At 39.5% G+C, this 21,707-nt stretch overlaps 1 protein-coding gene across 1 annotated transcript in view; it reads left to right on the top strand.

Annotated features, from left to right (window-relative positions):
- LOC131677236 (cellular tumor antigen p53-like) overlaps window positions 1-21,707 on the top strand; it is a 28,861-nt gene that overhangs the window by 3,054 nt on the left and 4,100 nt on the right. The window contains exons 3-6 of the mRNA XM_058956956.1: window positions 8,597-8,633; window positions 9,230-9,656; window positions 9,783-10,124; window positions 10,196-10,579. Of these exons, the coding sequence (XP_058812939.1) occupies window positions 8,597-8,633; window positions 9,230-9,656; window positions 9,783-10,124; window positions 10,196-10,579 (1,190 nt within the window). The remainder of the gene's footprint in view (window positions 1-8,596; window positions 8,634-9,229; window positions 9,657-9,782; window positions 10,125-10,195; window positions 10,580-21,707) is intronic.

Here is a 21,707-nt window from a genome sequence, read left to right as displayed (position 1 = left end):
TCCAATTTTAAACGCATATAATTCAGCCATCTCACGATAAACTTTCATTTTTTTGCACAAATCGCCCCGAAATACTAAGAATATATTCCAATAGATAAACCCAAAGATTTTGATATCAGGACATAAAATATTTAAATAATATACAACCTTATCAAAATATCGCGCATTTACACACAGAAGATAGCGGCGCTTCCCAAGCCTTGTACGACAGATTTGTGTACCTAGCGCACTACGCTTCTATGAATGACTATTTAAAGAATGGATTTGGCCGGACAAGCTTAGTTGCCTGTTGAACGGCAGGCGGAGCAGATCACTGCGTTGTGTGTTTTCACAGCCAATGTAGCTGAATGAGAAGTCCGTTACAGTGCTTGTGAAGGTACGCTTTCCAGTGCTATGCTTTCTTTTGTATTGTGCTCGTTTCCAGCACACTTTTATGTACAATCTCGAACACAGTTATTCCTCCACAAAATCGCTTGTGCATTCGAGCTCCATTTACAAACACGGTTAACATAGTGTCGCGGTACTAGTTGTCTCTTTCGCTCTACCCATCATCATCAGCGTTGACTCATTTTGCTTTGTTCGCTTGGGTTCAATGTTTGAGGCGAATGTAGGTATATCTAATTTGTTGGCAGGGTTACTATATTCACAGATTTTTCTGTAATGTCAGATTTTTTTCACAATTTTTGATCGCAGATTCTTTTTCACAGATGGTAGATTTTTGGCATTTTGATGAAAATTTGCTAGATTTTTGGAAATATTGTGGTTTTTCGGAAATTTATCACAGATTTTTTTTCCTGTTTCAGTTATCACAGATGGTAAAATATTTTTGACCGTAACACAGATTTCAATGTGGCATCCCTGTTTGTTAACGGATGCATGCGTAACCTGTATGATAGCAATCTGTGCTTTCATTGCGCAAAGACGAAAATTTTCTTAGCAACAAGTTTACGCGGATGGAAAGCACAGATATATGATTAAGACCACTGCATTCGCTACATTTGTATATCCTAAAGAATGTTAAAATGATGGCGAAATCAAATTAGAAAGCTTGGTATATACATGAAATGTGATTATATAGTCAAAAATTTGATTTTTCTTCACAGGTCCGGGGTTTTTACCACACACAATTGAAACGTTTTTACAATTTTTAAAAGCTGATCTTGCGCTATAAAAATTTAGTTTCAGATATTAGTTCGGTCACGGTTTTCTGTCTTCTTTCTTCAGATCTTCTCAAATAAGTTTCATTGGATTCGATCGCCTACTACAAATGAAATAACTTGACAACCAAGAAGGTTTAGTTCAATATGTAACATTCGATGTTGATTGATTGTGCTTAAACTATTCGTAAGAAATATATTTGATTTATTATTACTCTAAATGTACTAAAAAATAAAAAAAATCCATTAAGTAGTATAGTCCTACGTCTACAGTTCGTGCAACCCCATAGGGCTGCCCATTGTAGTTTTTCTCAGGGTAGGCAGTATAACCACAGACTAACAGACATAACACTCGAAAACAATGCTTCACCCGCTTTAACGGTCATTTTAAATATATTTGTAGTTGAGACTGTGGTCACATTTGCAATTATGGCGTCACTGACATATGAGAAAGGATTGTACGTCGATTCCCGGTTTACCATTTCCCGGAAAACCAATTTCCGGAATGTCATTTCCCAGAAAACCATTTCCCGGAATGTACCATTTCCCAGAAAACCATTTCCCGGAATGTACCATCTCCCAGAATATCATTTCCCGGAATACCATTACCCGGAATGTACTTTTTCTCGGTAATTATTTATACTATTGAAATCTAAAGTAAACATGTAATTTGAACTTTAAGAACAAATCCAGAGCTATGTTGACTTACATATATGGTATTCTATAGCATTCAAAATCTTATCATTTTATAGAAGCAATATCATGAACAATCCACTAGAGATTTTGAGCCGAGTTTACAGAAACAGCCGAATCATGTGTTTTTTACCTTCCAAGATGTTTGTGGACCTGCATACACGTGGCCTGGTTACATAGAGAGAATTCTGGTTTCTAAAAACTTTAATTATCACGAGCGTTTACAATTAACCACTTTTTTCGTGAATGGTCTTCGAGATCCAGAGGAATGGGTTAAATTTATCGTCGAAATCAAAGGATTTCATTTTCGCCGTTACAGAAGAGTAATCTTGGATTTGTTCAATTATTTTAACAAGGAATCCGTGAAAAAGAAATATTTTTCCTTTTGTTGGAATCATTCCATTTACGTATATTTAGATGGAACACCGAGAGAGCTACCAACTTTTAAACTAAACTAACCTATTCTCCTCTATTCTTTATTTCACATTATTCCGCGACAAATAAAATTTGCAATCAAGATATGATAAGCTTTATAGATATTGATTGACTGTGCTGGAATAAAACATGATGACATTCTTCTGCATTCCAAGTTTTTGTTTGATTCGCTTGACACCTTATCTTTGCTCTCTAATCATATTAATAAAAAAACAAGCTCTCATAAACCAATAAAGTACCAGAAAACAGATTATGCTTAAAAAAGGCAAAGTCTCAAAGAAGATTGTTATGAATTAATAATTTCCAAAAAAAGTACTCAAATTTTAAAGAAGACAAATTCAAAAATATTTTTCATGATTTGCTCATCTCCAAAAGAAGGCGAATAAGCTCATAGAATAACAATTATAATTCAAAAAGTTATAACCCCATAGAAAATCCTCCCGATTTTCCCACCGACTAAATCGGCTTGCGTCGGCACAATCGGCCGACTATGCCGCCAATTAATCGGTCGATTGTTGCACCGACTCTTATGGGGGTTTAACATGGACGTCAGCCGACTCAACAACCGATTAAATATGACAGACGAAATCTGTTGAAATCGGTCTATTTCAACCAATTAAATCGATCGATTAGTTGATAGTTGAAACAAATACAAATTTGTATTTGGTTTAAAACTGGAACCAGATTCACACAGATTAAATCTGGCGATTAATATGGTGACGAAAATTGTCCACCGACGAAACCCAACTTGCTCGTTTAATTAATCTGTCGACCTCGATGCACCCGTTTTTGTCGGTCGACTGTGAAATTTATTAACTGTCAAATTTTCTATGGGGATTCTGATGGGGAAGGTATGTTAGGACCACTAGTACTTAAATCCAATAAAACACCAAGAATATTTTGTAAGAGTACTTAAAATAATGTGAAGCTACATAGAAATAGAAAGTACATATAAATCAAAAACATGCCGACAAGGAAGCATGCATGTATGAGAAAGAACAACCGCAGATTTTTTAGATGCATAATCCATAAAAATCCCAAAATAGATATATCTGAAGCATTGTTTTATATGTTATTCTAACTTACCATTAAAATCAATAAAATTATAAACATATTTCCAAACTACTTTTTTATGCTCTAGAGAGAATTTCAAAATGAGTGGTGGCAAGGTACGCAAGGTTTAATTTATTTTCCGGGAAATGGTATTCCGCGAAATGGTTTTCCGGGAAATGGAACATTCTGGGAAATGGTTTTTCCGGGAAATGGTACATTCCAAGAAATGGTTTTCTGGGAAATGGTACATTCCGGGAAATAGTACATTCTGGGATATGGTTTTCCGGAATATGGTATACCGGGAAATGGTATTCCGCGAAATGACGTACAACCATGAGAAAGCATATGTGGGATAGACCACTAGTGAAAAAATGTTCCCAAATCTGAGGGTTAACCCACCAGCAAATGAGTGTTTGGGACCGTGAATAAAAGGTGGAGCTAGTGTTCTGTGAAAATTACCGGATCGATGTTTTTTAGATAATTCCCTTAGATAATTGCCTTCGAGAAAATAATAATACAAATTTATTACGTGGATCAAAAATCTTCGCCTTTGAACCCCTCCATTCCCGCCGTTGACAAACGAAGAACATTTCTGTAACCCTACTTCCCTCCAAATGACGTCCATGTTTCTGTCGAGTAATTTGATACAAAGGGGAAATGTTGGGTGTACTCATTTCTCAAAAAAATTATTTTCTGCATGTTTGGCACGGGTCTACCCAACGAGTAATTCAGCTGAGTAAAGGCATAACTCTTATTCAGCTTATTCTCTCGAATAAATGGCTTGTTCAGCTTTCAATGTTTGTTCGGTAAAAATTCTGGGTTCGCTAAGCTCACCATATGTTGACTATTGTCAAAGTCTGCACATCGCCATATCCTTTCAACCGGACCGGTTGCATACTTTTAAGAAAAATTGCAGGAACATATGGCAGTGATGATGAAAATTTCATTTATTGTTTTATGAGGGAGAAAAACAATGTAATGAAGAGTCCAGATGGACATGGATAGTGGGAGTCTTTTTCGTACCCCTGTTCTCTCGGTAATTGTTCACGTAGTACAAACCGACATAACTATTAATCTGCATAAGATTCACTTATGACTGCGTAACAAATACATCATATGAATATCAGAGGTTGAACTTATCACAGAGGAAGATTTACCATTGAATCACTTAAGATTTTCGTAGGTACTAAATAAATACTATAATTATTTAAGGCCGTTCTTCTGTATTTCATGCGACTGTGGTTATGAAAATCGTCATGTTTGTATTCTGATTTATCCTATGAGACGCAATCCATGAATTTGATGTATGCCACTAGCCCGAGAAAATTAAAATTTAATTTGTTTTTATTGTTTGATCCAAACTTTTTTGATAAATAATTTTAATAATAAATTTATGTGCTCCTGAAAGTCGGATCTCAAAATCAGCCCGGAAACACATGTGTGTTCAATTTCTGCTGCGTCATTTGGAAGTATTTTGGAAGAACTGGTAAAAGAAAAAACGAAAAAATGTATGACGCAATGGAAAGTAAAATAAAAAATACTACAAATAGGGGAAAATTAGGCAATATCGTTAAGCATCCCTGTTTTATAAGATTTTTTTATTTTTTTGTTCACAAAAATTGTCCGCAGATCATGATTAGATGATGTAATTGCTAAATTTAACAAATTTTAAGTCACACAAAATATATAAATATAACGAGATATCAAAAATCTGAAAATGTTATATGAAATGTTATATGAAATAAGTATTCGTATGGCGTACGTGTAAGGTATTTGTGCAATACTTACATCCCTGTAATATTCCCGCTCCTAGGTTGATAGGTTTGACGGTATTTCAAACATAATGCTGTATATTGTGTGTATCTGTGCTAAAGAACCTCTGACAGACAATTGCTCTACGATGGTTATTGAATAACGTCTCGATAGTGATGCATCGAAAAAACCGAGAGGGCTTATGGGCCTTTTTTTTATGTTTTATGTTTTTTCAAACTCTGCACCAGCCCTAACGATCAACCATTAGCTGTGCGCGCTGGCGTGGCCGACGGGCGGGTCGACGTGGATTGTCTTTTGCTGTCGGTCGTGTTTGCAGACATTGTTCCACAGTTTAATGGCAGTGTTGGTAGACAGGGTTTATAGTGGGGGTCACTGTATGCCGATTTACTGATCGAATTCGTCATCGTGTACAAGCTAATTAAGGAAATGTAAAACTAGAAGCCTATTATGTAGTGTATGTTTTCGTGTGAGTATTTGTGACAGCTGGGTCAGGGAATAGATGCAGGACTGGGGTATATGATAGAATAATGGGTAGTCTTTCCGGTGCATTCGATTCTATTCATTCGGTTAGATCGGATTGGATCAGCTAAGGTACACTTATTTTAGCGTGAATATCTATTCCCGGTCAGCATAGCATAATGAAATTCTCCCAATTGTGTAAAATAGTTTGATTGCATGCTACATGTGTTTTTCTCTTCTACTTCATTTGTCTGTTTTTGTTGTACTTCTATTAGTTTGCTTTTCCATTATCAAAAATAATATCGGTATATTTATACACTTCTAATTAATCTCTTTGCACACAATGAACGGCATATTCTAACATATACACTCACAATCTCTCCAATTTCAAACGTGCAAACGCTCGTGGCCTTTGCGATAACACAAACGCGAACATGCAATTGCTATCATCTACACATACGCCCGCGATTTCGCCAACATTAGAACATCCCAGTAATTAAGGGGTTACACCACTTTAGAACTCGGAAAAATAGTACAAAAGAACAGACGTTATCTATTATTTTTTTCTTCTAGTAATGTGAAGTACATTTCGATATAAGTCTCATTACATTTAGATAAAAGTTTCATTACATTTTGTTTTGTAGAAATTGTGAGTAACAGCTTTCGAACGTAATAAGTGAATTTTATAGAGTTTATGCTATTCACCGAGAGTTTTAATTTATTACGTGAATGGTTCTGTTTTTTGATAGTGCACAATCTACTTAAGGAGTTACACCATAGTAGAATTTAAAAAAAATCGAATTTTTATTTTTTGGTCTAAAATGTGCTTTAGGATGTTAAAAATATATAACATATATATGTTTAAATTTTCAATTTTGATGCAACGCCTCCTATGTATATCCCGAGTGCACTGAAAACTTTAACCACGTTTTTCATAGAAACCACTTTTCATGAGTTGGACGGAAAAGTAACTTGAACAAATTATTTTTTATCGAATTGAATTTTTCACGGTATATTCGACAATAAATCCCATTTAACAAGATCTCGATTCATCTTTTCATTGCGTAAACAAAATCGGAGTGTACCTATTTTTTCGTGCTCTACAGTGGTGTAATCCCTTAAGTCAAAGAAATGAAAAAAAATTAAAATACCACTAACTAGCCTCGGGTTTCCTTACTTTTTGGAGTGAAACAGGTTGAATTTATTTACTAATAATCGGGGTCAAATCGGGTACAGGTTATACGGGTTCGGAATTTTTTTTTATTCCCGGGTACGGGTCGGGTTATGGTTTTGTATTTTTATAAATTCCGGGTAAACTTACAAAAATGATATACAATACCCGCCCATCTCTACCATAAACTAACATTAAGTATCAGATTCACGGTCCGCGCGCGATCATTCAAGAACATGCGAATGGCCATACGGGTATAGAAAATAATTTATACACTCGAAGTTACATACACGCGACACCAACGTTAACGTACAAACGCTCGAGTCTCGCAAACAGGATAACACCTCGATGACCAAGTGAATGTTTTAGCACTTATACATTCACAAACGCGGTGGAGTGAACCTACAAACGCCCGTGTGGCGTCCAGAAGTCGCTCTCCTCTGTTCTAGTAGCATAGGTTCAATGCCTTCAGGTGTTCCAAACAAAAAATGGCACTCTTATCAACTAAACAACACGTTCCATGGCGACATGAGTGGTAACTAGTGATTGGGGAGAACTCCCTCTCTTCTAGCATCTGAACCGCACACTGAAAATTAGGTATCAGATTCCCGGCTAATGAATTGAAATGAATGAACACACGGTTATAAAATTGAATTTATACACGCAAAGTCACATATACGCGACAAACATATTAACATACGAATGCTTAAGCCCTTCGCGATCATCCACGCACATCTACGCCCGCTATCGCGCAAACTTTAAAATACCCCGGTAATAAGACGAACGTTATAGCACTTACGAAGTTCTTAATTTGAACCCACAAACGTCCCTTTTCATGCAATCATGTATCGTTCAAGTCCGGAAATCATTATCCTCCATCCTAGCACCTTAGGTCCATACATTCATTTGGACCAATCAAAAAATAACACTTATATCCACTAAACAATACCTTCTATGGTGACATGACTGGGAACTCTAGTTATATGGAAGATCCCACTTTCTTCTAGCATCTGAACCGTGCATCGAAAATTAAGTATCAGATTCACGGTCCGCGTGCGCTCATCCAAGAACACACGCAAATATGCAAACGTCACACGATTATAAAAAAAATAATTCATATGCGCGAAGCTACGTACAGGTTAGCACACGCGGCATACAAACCCACACGCAAACACTCGAGGCCTTCGCGATAATACACGCGATCGCGAAGTCCCTACGCCCGCACATATCTAAGCCGTACAATGAGTACAACATTCAGAATCACTGCCCACTGCAATTTTTTCTAAGCATTGTTTTAGTGGGTGACATTTCCCGTCTCGTTTGCAATTGTAGTAAGTGATTCTGACGGGGAGCCATTCCGAGAACCTAGCTCTACAGCTCCAGTAGGATAACTCTCGAACAAAAAAGAATATCCTAAGAAATGGTGTTAAAATTGATTATATAAGTATTAAAAAAATGGATGGATCATACCAATGTGTTAGGATACTCAGCAGCTTGTATATTAGTTTGGGCAAATTCTGGAACAGTTTGGGGTGCCAACACTTGTGACTGCTGCTAGAATATCCATAGCACACACGCAATCTATATTCGCTTTAGTCCCAAAAGGATTTTAAACACTTCAATACTAAACTTTGACATAAAACGAAAACGCGGTCATATGCACAAATTACAATTATCGAAAATTTCATATATGAGATATTAATCAGAAATATTACCCCGGTAGACGGATTAGTAAATAGCTTTTCTAGCGTCATGACTTGTGAATTGCAAATCTGTACTAATAAAATGAAATCAATATTCGAATTGCCAATGAATCTAGCTAATTAACATTTGTTTGATTTTTATATAATTTCAGTGATGATTGCGATGCTGCATTATTATCGCAGATTCCGGTAAGTTTCTCATTTTTCATATACAATCTTTAAAATTACAATTTATCGAGTACGTAAGAAACTGCCACAGTACAATGATTCACCCTGCAAAAACAAGGGTCGTTTGTGTTCCGAAATTGCCCACTTAGGATCACTCAAGGTTCCAAAGAAATTGTACTGCGGACAAAAACAATAGCCATATCATCCGAGCAACACAAACAGAAAATTTAATCGTGCCGACCATCACGTATGAACTATAGCTGGCTCGGTCCGGCTTGTGTTAACACAAGCAGAAAATTGTCAACAAAATTAGACTCCGCCAGACGGTGCCACCACGACCAATCGTAAAGCAGTTACCAAGTGTATGCTGGAACTAAAAACCGAACCAAAACTCGGTTCCAGCAAGCGCCTTTCTGAGCCGCGCTCAGTTTGTATCCCTCATTAGCACTCGTTACTCGATAAACCGAAACAATTAACAAATTGTATCAGCTCACCTTTCCAGTGTGAACCGGAATGGCCACTGGACTGGAAGCACCCCAATTAATGTTACACTTCGCGAAAGCGTGATTCAGCAGATGGACTACGACGATAACCGGGTTATTTTCCACTCTTTCCAGACCAGCGAATTGATGATGGATTTGGATGGGGGAATGTTTCAGCTGGAGCCATATCAGGAGGTGCTAAAGCTGGAATCACTTCCGGATATGGACCAGTGCGATCAATCGATGCAGATCCCAAAATCGGTGACCCCTCTCGTGCTTGACCATATGAACAAAACACCAACGCTGGAAGAGTACCACGATCCGGTGTTTAACTTTCACGTTGATCTTAACGGGGAAACCAGTGGCAAGTCCAGTTGGATGTTTTCCTCCAGGTTGAACAAGGTCTTCGTCAAGATGGGTCAGGCGTGCACGTTCAACGTTTCCTATCAGTCACTCAACTTCCAGGAGCTGCAGGTGCGAGCGATGCTGGTTTGCTCTGCTCCGGAAGATATGCACTATCCGGTGTTTCGATGCGAGAACCACCGCTGCAGCGATAACAGCAGTGAGTAAACTGCCTAAGATCGCATGTCAGTCCCATGTGGATAGGGAATCCTATAGAACATGGGACAGATATCGAGTCAAATGAAATGACTAATTATTTTTGCCGTTCTTTTTTCTTCACCCTCAGAACTCCCGGAGGATGTAAAATCTCACGTTATGCGCTGTTTCAACCCGTCGGCACGGTACGTTGGCAGTGAGAGCGGAGTGGCCTACCAGGAGCGACTAGCGGTGATCATTCCTCTCGGATCCACCACCCAGGATCAGGCATCGATGAATGTTTCGCTCGAGTTTGTGTGCCAAAATTCATGTCGAATCATCAACCGACGAGCGACAGCCATCATTTTCACCCTGGAGGACGTGCATGGTCAGATTCTGGGAAAGAAATCGCTTCATCTCAAGGTGTGCAGTTGCCCCAAGCGGGACAAGCAGAAGGAGGAGGAATGCCTGGCACCGACTAAACGCAAGAGTGGTGAGTCCGCCATTCGTCTGCAATCTCGTGTCTTCATGTAGGTTGCAATTTGATTTTTTTTTCGTCTACAGAGGAACAACTTCAAGCACCGCATGGGAAGAAAGTGGCCAAAGTTTCCACCGCACACCGTAATCCTACGGGTCAGCAGCGACCGCAGCGAACATCGCCACCATTGCCAGGCAAACTGGCCTACATCAAAAAGGAAGGATCGCCCGATTCTTCTCCGACGTCCGCTTTCCATCACCGGCGAGCTCGATCATTGACTCCCTATAGCAGCCAGGAGCTGATCGAGCAGCCGGCTACCACCATCAGCATTCCATTGCCCAGCGTTCCGGCAGCCGTCAAAGTAGCCGAATATGCCTTCCAGGTGGTCGCCGGTGATCTGGTCCGTTGCGTCGACGATGACCAACGGAAGCACCTGGCCGCCTTCCTGACGAAGATCCGACGGCTGCAGAGTAAGTACGAGCAGTATCTGATGCCTTAGCGAATGTCTGACGCTAGCGTGTAGGGGTGAAAGAGAGAAGGAGCGCTTGCATTTTCTTCTATTTTGTTTGCGAAAGAAGAAGCCAATGAGTTCTCATTAATGAGACTGACACATACCTGGCAAATTGTTTTTTCGAGAAAAAAAGAAGAAGTGAACAGTAGTACTGAAGCGATAGGTTTTGCAAACAAAAAAAAAAGATGAATACATAGAGATATCGGCAGCCGAAGAAAGAAGCCCTGCCGGATGGTTTTTGGAGGGAAAGTCTAGGTCCTAGTGAAACAGAAGCACGTCAGGTCAATCATGACAAAAACTGTTACCTAATGGGGACTCGTGTTCCATAACATTCTACTACACTAGAAGAAGTATTCCCAACAGAAGCGTGCGTCATTCATCTTCATGTTGTAGACCGTTTTATCGCTCAATATTACTAGATTCGTGCAAGGCTCACCACGGAAGCAAGTCAAATAACAACGGTCTGAGTGGAATATGTTACACGCGTGCTTCAAAATATTATAATTTCAGATTTTTTAAAGGTCAATTGAAAAAAAGGTTCGCGATGTTTTGGTGGCTTTCAGCAGTCATCAATTATACGCTCGGGTGTATAACTATTGTTCAATACTGCGTTGTACCATCGGTACAACTCGAGGATTGAGCGAACATATATTTAACCAAAAGTTATTTAGTATTTTAGATCTCGATTGTTTATTCAAAAACGTGCCTTTTTAACTCTTGGTTGGGAGATTAACTAAATGTACGTGAAAATGTACGTTTTTCAATTTAGCTTAATGTTGAAACGTTATATCACAAAATGTGGTATGTTGCAAATGGCCACGATATACCTTAAAACCTTCGCTCCAGTCAGGTGAAAATGAAAGTTAATGAAATGAGAGAAAACACAAAAGTAGGATATTGGTTTTGCAGCCTTAATGGAATCTACAGAAATTACAGCTTGAGCTTGTGCGACCACCACCATAAATGATAATCCGTTGCGTAAAAAATCAATGATGATGGCTTCAAGTAGTAACATTTTCATTCATCAATACCGACACAGGTCAAGCCCGCATGTAGATCGCGGAAGGAAAGAGAAGCGATGTTAGTCCAACACATGCTTTTAAGAGGCCGTGTATACTACTGTTATCTTTGCAAGTGTCGTGGGAGAAACTTGGTTGTTATAGAGGATAGGAATTCTGATCTCTAGTATTGATCGGACTCGATTCAAGTAATTTGGAGTCTCAAGGTGCCAAACAACCAGAAGAAATTGAGCGAAAAATAGTTTCGAGGGGATAAATTGAGAATATTTAACAGAATTTCCAGAAATTGAAAGAAAACAACCCTAGAAAGATTTTCTGGATGTAAATAGATGCCCGTAGATGTAAGCGTTGAACCAACTAATAGTCCGTATACTTTATAGCGTAGTAGTCAAATAATCCTAGGGTTGTTGCTCCTCATGAACGGAGGAATTTTAGATTTTAAGGTTACTCGATCTTGACACATCTTGAAGCACGACCGCCGCACGTGCGTCTACCTGGATCATTAAATCTCTTCCGATTTTCACAGCCCATTCTAATATGTCGTGTGACGATCAAGTACGTCGAGCATTTGATGATGTACCTTAACATGGATGTCTCATAAGACTAAGGTACTGGTCTCATTCGCCAGCGATCGTATGTTTAAGACTCGATCAGAAGATAAGAATAGTCCTAGATAGCCCAGCAACTGCTATGAATCAGCTGCGTTGTCTGTAAAAACAGATGGTGAAGATTCTGCAAAGAGGCTAGTGCATAGGTCGTTTGCTTATTTTTTCCCGTATGTAGCAACATGGAGTATCAGTAACCATTTGTAGCTTGTTCCATCCTTCAATTACAATTTGACTAAAAACTCGGCATGCCCCTTGGACCAGGACTGCGGTACCTAAACTCATGATGGGGCTGCCGATTTAAGACATATCTGACTGAAGAGATTGCACATTTCTCCTATAGTCGCCTGTTCCAAAACAGACGTTACTACGAGCCACTCTTCGGTTTTTCCCTTACCTGCCAGCAGACGACGAAAGATCCCACCGCGATTGGTTACCTGATCTTCATTGCTCGTTCTCCAGCTGGCACCACGTGGTGGTAAGGGATAGGATTTCTTGATCATAGGGGAAAAACCACATAGTGGGGCCTTATGTTGAACGATGACACGTTAATGTTTTATCTCCCCCCGTTTATTGTTTCAGATGTGAGGTAGAGAGCACTAATTTCGTAACATCCTTAAATCGTATGTAAGATCAGAAATTTGTTGGCGGATTTCAACGTTTTCTTGTTTTGGACATACTTTGTAACATCGATTTTACCACGAAATATTCTTGTCCAGAATCTAGCGACATCCGGAATTGAAATGTGCGATTGTCGCTTCAATTCTGCTACAACTTTGCAACTGGTTTAAGAATCATTGTTTTTCTTCCTTTCGTCAGTCAAACGCCCTTGGAATGTTACGAAACACGGTGTTAGCGACTGTAATTTTCTTAGAAAACCATTCATGAGGAGTCGGCAGAGTCGACTGGATGATCCATCCATGAATCAGTTGAATTTCTTCATCATGGTGGCCAAACATACGAAACTTCCATGTTTTGATTTGGGCCACTAGTACCATTTTATGGCTATCGCACGCGCATCGATTGCATACAACCAGCGAATATGGGGTATATCCTGAAGACAACGATCTCTGCTATATAGACCTTTGGCTGGTGTCCGACCGAATATAAAAGGTGCAAGAACAGAACATGCTTTGTTAAATCCGCTTCAAATAAATTAGAATATAGATATCAGATATAAGCATCAAGCGTAAAAATCGGGCTGAGATCCTTCAGCAAAGTGTCGCTTAAAAAGATCTCACTCGAAAAGGTCGGTAATGATGAACCTCCAGTACAAAAAACGGTTAAAAATAATTTGTCTACAGGAAACTTCGTATAATGTTACATTCAAAATTAAAAATCGGATAAAGAAAAGTACGCTGTAAGAACCGGATATATTTTTCTGTGGTTTGCTAAACGACTCTTACATCGAAGAGCTCCTGTTCGATTTTATGCTCGATGTTAATTTCCGATTATTACATTCTGATATATTTGAAGCGGGTTTTACGAAGCACTTTCTTTTCAAGCAACTTTTCTTTACCGTCGTTCATGTAGTCTGCCGTGTTTTATCTGCGTTCCGCTGTCGGCATCTTTATACACTTGATACATCTGTGACATTTTTCATTGTGCGTGAAATCCCTTAGACAGCCACGCCTCATGGTCGTACAGAGCAAAAGGGAGTATCAGCAATTAGTATAGAGTTAGATTTGTACGCGTCTGTATGCAATATTAGATTCCAGCTGACTACGCAATCCGTAGAGAGTTCTATTTAAAGTCACTCTACACCTGTTTACCACCGTTTTACATAGCGGTGTGCATACTGAATAATAAAAAAAAATGAAATCGGACCAATACTTTTTTGAAATGTGAATGTCTTATCCGGCAACAGTTTCAACATCAATGTAATCAATAATGTTTCGAGGTCGCTAATGTTTTTTTCTGGTCTACTAAATCAAAATTTAAAAATCAACACATGTGGTTTCAAAATATAAAATAAAATTTCAGAATGCAATTGCAGGCCTCGAGTGTTGAAGGCTATGGTTTTATATTTGGGGAAAACTTAACAAACTAGTGAAATCACAAACTCGAGAGATAAGCCAAATATCAATTATCTACGGTAATTCAAAGAATAAGGGATCATCCATAAGTTACGTAACACAAACATTGCTCAAAATTGACTCCCTCCTCCCCCATGTAACAAATTTCTCTATCCCCCGTCTCACAAATTCTTCAAAAAATATTTTTCTTTGTAAAAACATGTTATGTAGCTCACTAGCTTACTCCCCCTCCCCCATATATCACAACATGTCACACGGACTTATTCTGCGCGGCGTGTGACGTGAGGTGACTAAACTCACCTCACTTTACGTGACATTTTTCACTCGATTCTTAGAATCGACTCGGGTGAGGTGAGATTCTCCATTGCGCTTAAATGGGCGTCTTACGTCACCCGAAGTGACTCTTCAGAATTGAGTGAGAAAAGTTACGTAGAGTGAGGTGAGATTAGTCGTCTCACGTCACACGCCGCGCAGAATAGGGCCGACAATTTGTAGTGCCCCTCGCCCCCCCCCCCCTTAAAAGCGCTACGTAATCTATGAAGGGTCCCTAACATTCTGATATTGAATCTTGGAATTCACGTAGAAAGGTCGTCTTCGGGTCTCGCTTCTTTTGACCTACGCATGATAATGATGCGGTAGCCCAAGAATCGGCCTTTGATTCAAACATCCTTTCGGTGATTGCCAGTAACAATGTTGTTAACCCATTATAACCCAGGGGATTCAAAAAGTGAGCCAAATGCAGTGATATCTTCAATTCCACCAAAAAATGTATCAAGGATTATGGGAAAAATAAAATCACCGGTTAAAATGGTTTTGAGAATGAAAATATCTCGTGCAAAAAAATTCGTACGCTTAAATAAAAACAACAAATTTTTAGTTGTTTGACATATTTCTTCGGATTTTCTGATAGACAACACTTCTTTTACACCTGTAGGAACGTTTTGTCACATAATGGAATTATTAGCACGAATTCCAACAATAAAATTCAATTAAATGTATTGCTTACTTTTCAGCCGCCATTTGCCCCAACTATACATGATTCAAAAATGTAAACAAAATTATAAAAAATGGCAGTTGTCTTATTTCACAATGAAACATGAGGTGCAATGATCCCATTAGTGCAATAAAAAAGCAGTTAGATGCCAAAATTCTGTAGTAAATACGCGTAAACCGATGGATAGTTCTGCGTATGAAATTTCATACGCTAGGATATAATGGGTTAATCGTTCAGTTGATCAAGTAATCGATGGTCAAGTTAAATTAGACTGGACCAGTGTTACGAAATTTCAAAATCGGTTACCTGTTTCTGCTTGCATTTACCGAAACCGACATTCAGATTCAACGCCTCTCTCATTCATTCACTTTCCAACTGACTGAAATTTCATGCAGAATCGAATGCTTGAGTGCAGAGGAAATATAAATTCATTCACCAACCAAAGAATTCATTTGTTATTATGTCGACAGTTTGAAGGCAGAAGTTAGAATCTTCTACTTTTTCGAGCATAAGTGAACTGCGTAATCTATATCTGGTGCACTTTCGATCGATAATCCCTCTCAGAGCCAGCATAGAAATAAAATTCACTTTGTTTCTGAAACCGAACATGTCCGTACCTGAAAGCGCTGCGTCGGGAGAACGAATGACGATGGAAACGAACCAAAAATTTCATTCATCGCAGCGGGCATGAATTGAATTTCGTTTTCTTTCAAGTTCATGCAGCGATGTCAATATTTTTAAGCTCTGGACTGGACTAAGTTGCAAAATCTCAAAAATGAGATAATGATAGCACTGGATAAAGAATTCCTTCAGCTACATTTGACTTTTGGATATATTTGAAATAATAACTTATAGCGTTATAATAAGCAAGAATTATGGTAAAAATTCATTTCGAATTATAACGTAAAGGATGCTGCGATTCAAACTTTGAGCTTGTTTTTCTTGAAATCAACACAATGTCACTTAGTCCGGTCTGACCAAGTGTGGAAATAAATTCACCAAATACATTCGGTTTAGTCCGAACAAAGTTTTGCAGTAAATACATTGAATGAGTTAGATGAAATACTCGACATTTGCGATTGACGCCCTCCATTAGAGCCTATACAGTCGTATGGGTTTCGATCGGACGGAGTTCGGGACAGTTTGATGGGTTAATCTCGTTCGGTACAAATTCCACAGATTTTTTTTTATTTCGATTATTGGACACGGCTCATAGCGGTAGCTAACGTATCCATCTTTGATATATTTACAATATGTAAAAAATAATATTGCTTATCTGTTGGATCTCGTGCACGCAACTTTTAATTGCGTGCGGAGACCTTCTTTCACGGCAGGGAAACATTTATTTGCTCACCTACTGTGTTGTGGGGATCATTAAATTCTCTCCTGTCTTTCACGTCAAGGTCATCACCGGTAACGTTTTGTAGGTGCTCGCGATCAGCTGTTCTTCCCTATTTCTTACACTTACGAGTGACCAGTGTAAATCCGTCATCATTGTCATTGATTTATTCATCGATGTTGCTTACAGTTGATTTTGGGGTGCTGGATGCTGCTGTTGTGGTTGTCATTATAACCTGAAGCTACCCACAAATTTGGCAAACGTTTGTGGTTCAGGTATTGAGAACTCTGCTTTGGGTTGGCAATCGGTTGAGAAGCATTCTCATCTGCATCTTCCGCGCAAGGTTGTCCATGGTGTGCTGTCTTGTTACAGTATTTGCACGTGGGAGTTTGCCCCTCATGGGTGCATAAAGTGGTTTGTTAAATAGTAGTTCCCCGAGTTTTGAGTTCTGTAGTCAAGTAGGAGGGAACAGATCTTTCGACCTGCATCCAACACCTTTAGTAATATCCGGGAAGGTCTATATCCACGTATCAGGTGTAACGGTTCCCCTTCTCCGTATTACAACATGAATTCTGCATTTAGCTCAGAAGTCATTTTCTATGTACACTGGAATCTTAATTCAAATGTTATCACTTTCAACCACGTGCTTCAAGTTGGTCTGCAAAACGAAACGTTCGGCTTGGACTAACGTGTTGAATGATATCGATACTTCCTTCGGCTTCCTTAACTCTAAGTTCTATTTTTACCTTCAGAAGGTGTTACTTTATGAAAACTCTATCGTATTAATCAAAGGTTTTTTCGTCGTTTTTACTCACGATGGCAAGAATAATTACAACGTTTCCTTTGTGCTCGAAACAATGCACACTAGATCGAGAGGTTGCTAGTCATCGTTCAGTTGGCTTGGTTTTAGGTCTGACCCAGGCAAAACTACGGTTTTTAATCGATTTGATTATGCCTTTGGTCATGAATGTTCAGTACGTTCAATGAGGGATGCCATTATACCAGATTTATCTGGCACTGCCAGAGTTTTTTTTGCAGTTTCCTGAAAAAAGACTAGCCTCTCATTCTGCCAGGTTTTAAATTATAGAAATTGATACAATCAATTTTGGAAATTTGGGTATTTTCCCAAATTTAACAAAAATCGATTGATTCCATGAAAACTAAAATGTAGGTAAAATTTCAATTACTTTGAGGTTGCAGTCAAGTGATAGGTTTCAGCAGACATTTTTAAATGAACTACCCAATTTTCTTTGAAGAATAGTGGTAACTCTGCGTTCAATACGTTAGCCGCAAGTGCTTATGGTCTGCCTGCTAAATCAGGCTCTTAGAAGAAAATCTGGATAGCTTCCGTTTGAAACGGTTATCCACAGTAAACTTTTCCGTACCCGTAAAATAGTCCTGTTCGTCTCGATTTGGGAAGTTTTGCACCTTGTGCGTTGTTTCCGGTTTTTGTGCAATTCTTAGCTTGTGATCCACTGTCATCCGTTCCTGGAACCTTTGGAAGACCTCTGAGGCGGTCGTACGATGTGCATTGATCAGTTTTTTCAAGCCGGGATGCCCACTTTTCTTCAGGATGTTTTAATCATCGAAAAAGCATGCTCGTGCAAGCATCTGGCTTAGTTATGTTCCTAGATATTGAGTGCTTTTGATATTGTTCTTACAGTCTTTTCTGGAAGTGACGAGCGGTTATGGGGTATCTACTTGTGTCTTGGGTTGGATAAACGCAATGCTTAGTAACCGCATTCTTTGTTCGTCACCGAGACCGGCAGAGATAAGGAAGTTGAGTATTTGAGGCTGTCCTCAGGGTGGCGTTCTGTCGCCTTTGCTATGGTTGCCGATAGTTTGTTGAGGAAACTCAACGAACTTGCATTTTCAACCTGACGATTCCAAATACTTTGCATCGGAACAATATTTGACTTAACCTTCCGGCAGTCGCGCATTGCACTAAGTGCACGCTGCTTTGAAAATCTAGCGTATTCGCTTAGGGCACCAGCGGGTGCTTGTTCAATGAGCCGTTGCGCGACTTCCGGAGGGTTAATGCAGTAAGCATTAAGAGCAGTCGAACAGTGGTGTCAACATCTTAAACTATCAGTTAATCCAAACAAAACTTCAATGGTTTTTTTTAACAAAGAAGCAAATAACAACCGGGGTCCGTTGCTTGCTGTTTTTGATTCTAAGATTCTGTGCAGTCAAATACGTTTTAGATTCGGTTCCAAACTGAACTTGTCTGCTCACATTGAGTTCAGATTCAAGAAAGCGTGTCATGGCCTTCGGAGAGTGCAGACGAATTTTTTGGAAAGACTTGGGGTCTCAAATCCAAACACATCTATTGGATTTACCCGAGAATTGTACGTCCCACACTGTCATACAGATGCCTTGTGTTGTGGCAGAGGGGAGAGGTGATCACGGTTCAGTTACAGCTAAATCATCTGCAAAGAATGGTGATCCTGGCGTTGACTGGTGCTTTGACCACAACTCCTACTGCTGCCCTTGAGGCCCTTCCAAATATCAAACCACTAATACAAACACCTTAAACTAGAAGCACTATCATGGGCATACAGATTGCGGGTGACTGATCATTGAAACAGTAACAAAGTTGATCTTGCTACCAACCATACACGACTGTGGTCAAAAATGGGGTGAAGAAATTCGTGCTCTCAGTGATATTACACTCACATGTAGTTTTACTTACAGGACACCTGGTCTGTTACACCTGACGGCTCTCTGATGAAGGAAAGAGCTGGTGCTGGCGTCTACTGTCGTGCAATGAGGTTAGAATACCCTCACTCACTAGGTAGATACTGCACTGTACTGCCGATAACCACAAGCCAGTCCCATGTAGATAAGTAATCCCATAGAACATGGGACTGAATTGGGCAATGTATTAGTCCGGCAACGTTATAACCTCTGCTCCGATAATCAGGCTCAAGAATCGAAGAACTAAGCATTGCCAACACTATCTACCTTGTCTATTGGATAAGAGAAAAAATCGGTCCTGGCCTTCGCTCGAGCAGCGCAATTATTGGAGAAATCTACAAACAATGGCGTTTTTAGTTAGGCGTGCCGCGTGGTTTCGAAAAATCTACATTTTTCGAAACTGCTGCGGTATGCTAGTCAGGGCTTTAACCGGCCTCTGCAAACTCAATTATCACATGGCTACTATTCAGCGCGCTGAGTCATTTTCATGTGATCTTTGTGAATCCGACTACAGATCCTCAATATCATTTGATATGCAACTGTTCAGCAGCAACGCAATTGCGATTTCGAGTTTTCAGCTGTCCTTACAGAGACACCGTGTTTGGACGACTAAAACTAACAGACATACTAAAGTTCCTTATCAAATGCGGTAAAGAGCTTCTCGCAGGCGTTTTGAACTACTTGTGAGTCAACTTACCAGTTGCTTGTTTTTGTGCTGTCATTTTTTTCACCCTTCCAATTCTACTTCCTTTCTCTTCCTTCTCCTTTCCTTCCGATCAGGGAAATGATGAGAAGACACAAAGCGCAAATCTCCGACTACACACGGGGAACGTGCCATTTGAGTTCTGATTCCTGATTCTATAGAATGCCCCAGGTCTGACGAATTATTTTCTGTTGCGTGCGAAGTGATGTTGCCACGACAACTTTGCAATTTTTCAAATTAGATCTGGTGCTGCGCCAATAACCAAGAATTCTGTGCCCAGATATCGTAGTTTAATATAAGATAGCAAATAAACGAAATCAAAAACCCCAGCGACATAAAGATGCTGAATCTCTGAATAAAGACTCCGACATTTCAATGTTTAAGTATATTTCTATAGACATTCGAGGAGGTTTTGCTTGCTTTGGATGTTAGCGTATTCGATTGGAATGGCATTGACAGAGTTTGATAATAGGCAAGCGCTCGTTTCCATCCAATCGATTGGCGTCGCGTTAACGACGTCAAAACGTTATCAAATTTCAAAAATTACATTTAATGTCAATAATAAACTAAAAACTCCGATAGTTGGGTATTCTAAAATGTCCTTATTCGGTGAGCCCAGAAACGATTGCCTTGGCTTTTCAATTTTCTACAGATGCAGGATATTAATGGGTAGTCTACGCTACAATGACTTCGCGTTATCCTTGTGGTGTCTTTATTTGTGCATAATGAATTTTAGACGAGACTGTAAGCACAGACTAACAGACATAATATTCGAAACCAATGCTTCACCCGCTTAAACTATCACTTTAAATATATTTTTAGTTTGGACTGTGGGCGCATTTGCGATGATGGGCGCCATAAGACATATGCAAAAGTATGCGGGGTATAGACCACTAGTGAAAAATTGTTCCCAAGTCTGAGGATAACCCACTAGCAAATAAGTTTTTGGGACGGTGTATGAAAGGCAGATCTTTCGTGCACATCGACAAGTTTAAGCCTGTGCACAAAAATTCGCGCACGCGTACAACCTCAACCATGCTTCGTCTAGAGGTACAGGCTCACCTCGATCCGAACAAGGCAAAACGAGTCAACGCCAGTGATGAGAGAAAACTGGTGCCACGAACCTATGTGTGCGCACACCGTGTACGTACATGGGGTTCCGTTGTTCAGGCGACCATGTGCACATGAAACAGCGTGTTTAAGTTTGTACACGAAATGTGGGTTTAATATGAGCACAGAACCAGAGCGAAAATTGTGTACGATGTTCATTTGGGAAGACTGAATTAAAAGGTGGAGCTAGTGTTCTGGGAAAATCTTCGGATCGATTTTTTTTTGAAGGAATTTGCACATAGTGTTATGCCTGTAAGAATCGTATTACCCAATACAGATGATAGCTCGAAACATTTTGAAAGGCATACGTATCTGAAGCATGCCTTTCACAGAACAGAATCAAAAAATAGAATTTCGCCGGGCCCATATTATTATATGGCCTAAAATAACAGAATTAACCATATGGTACAGTAACCAGATTTTTTTTTGACAAAGACGCGAGAACCTATAGAAGATGTACGATTTCCATATGTTTACCCTTTGTTGGACAGCGAAATTTTTCGCAAAGATCACACTGGTAATCGACGGTTGGAATCACTATCACGTTTCTGGACGTGTAGCGATGAGGGACTGTTCCACCTAAT

The sequence above is a fragment of the Topomyia yanbarensis genome, chromosome 1 (genome assembly GCF_030247195.1).
Source record: "Topomyia yanbarensis strain Yona2022 chromosome 1, ASM3024719v1, whole genome shotgun sequence".
NCBI classification, from domain to species: Eukaryota; Metazoa; Arthropoda; class Insecta; order Diptera; family Culicidae; genus Topomyia; species Topomyia yanbarensis.
The sequence above is the reverse complement of the archived record's forward strand: the minus strand, read 5'-3'. Positions and strand labels throughout refer to the sequence as shown.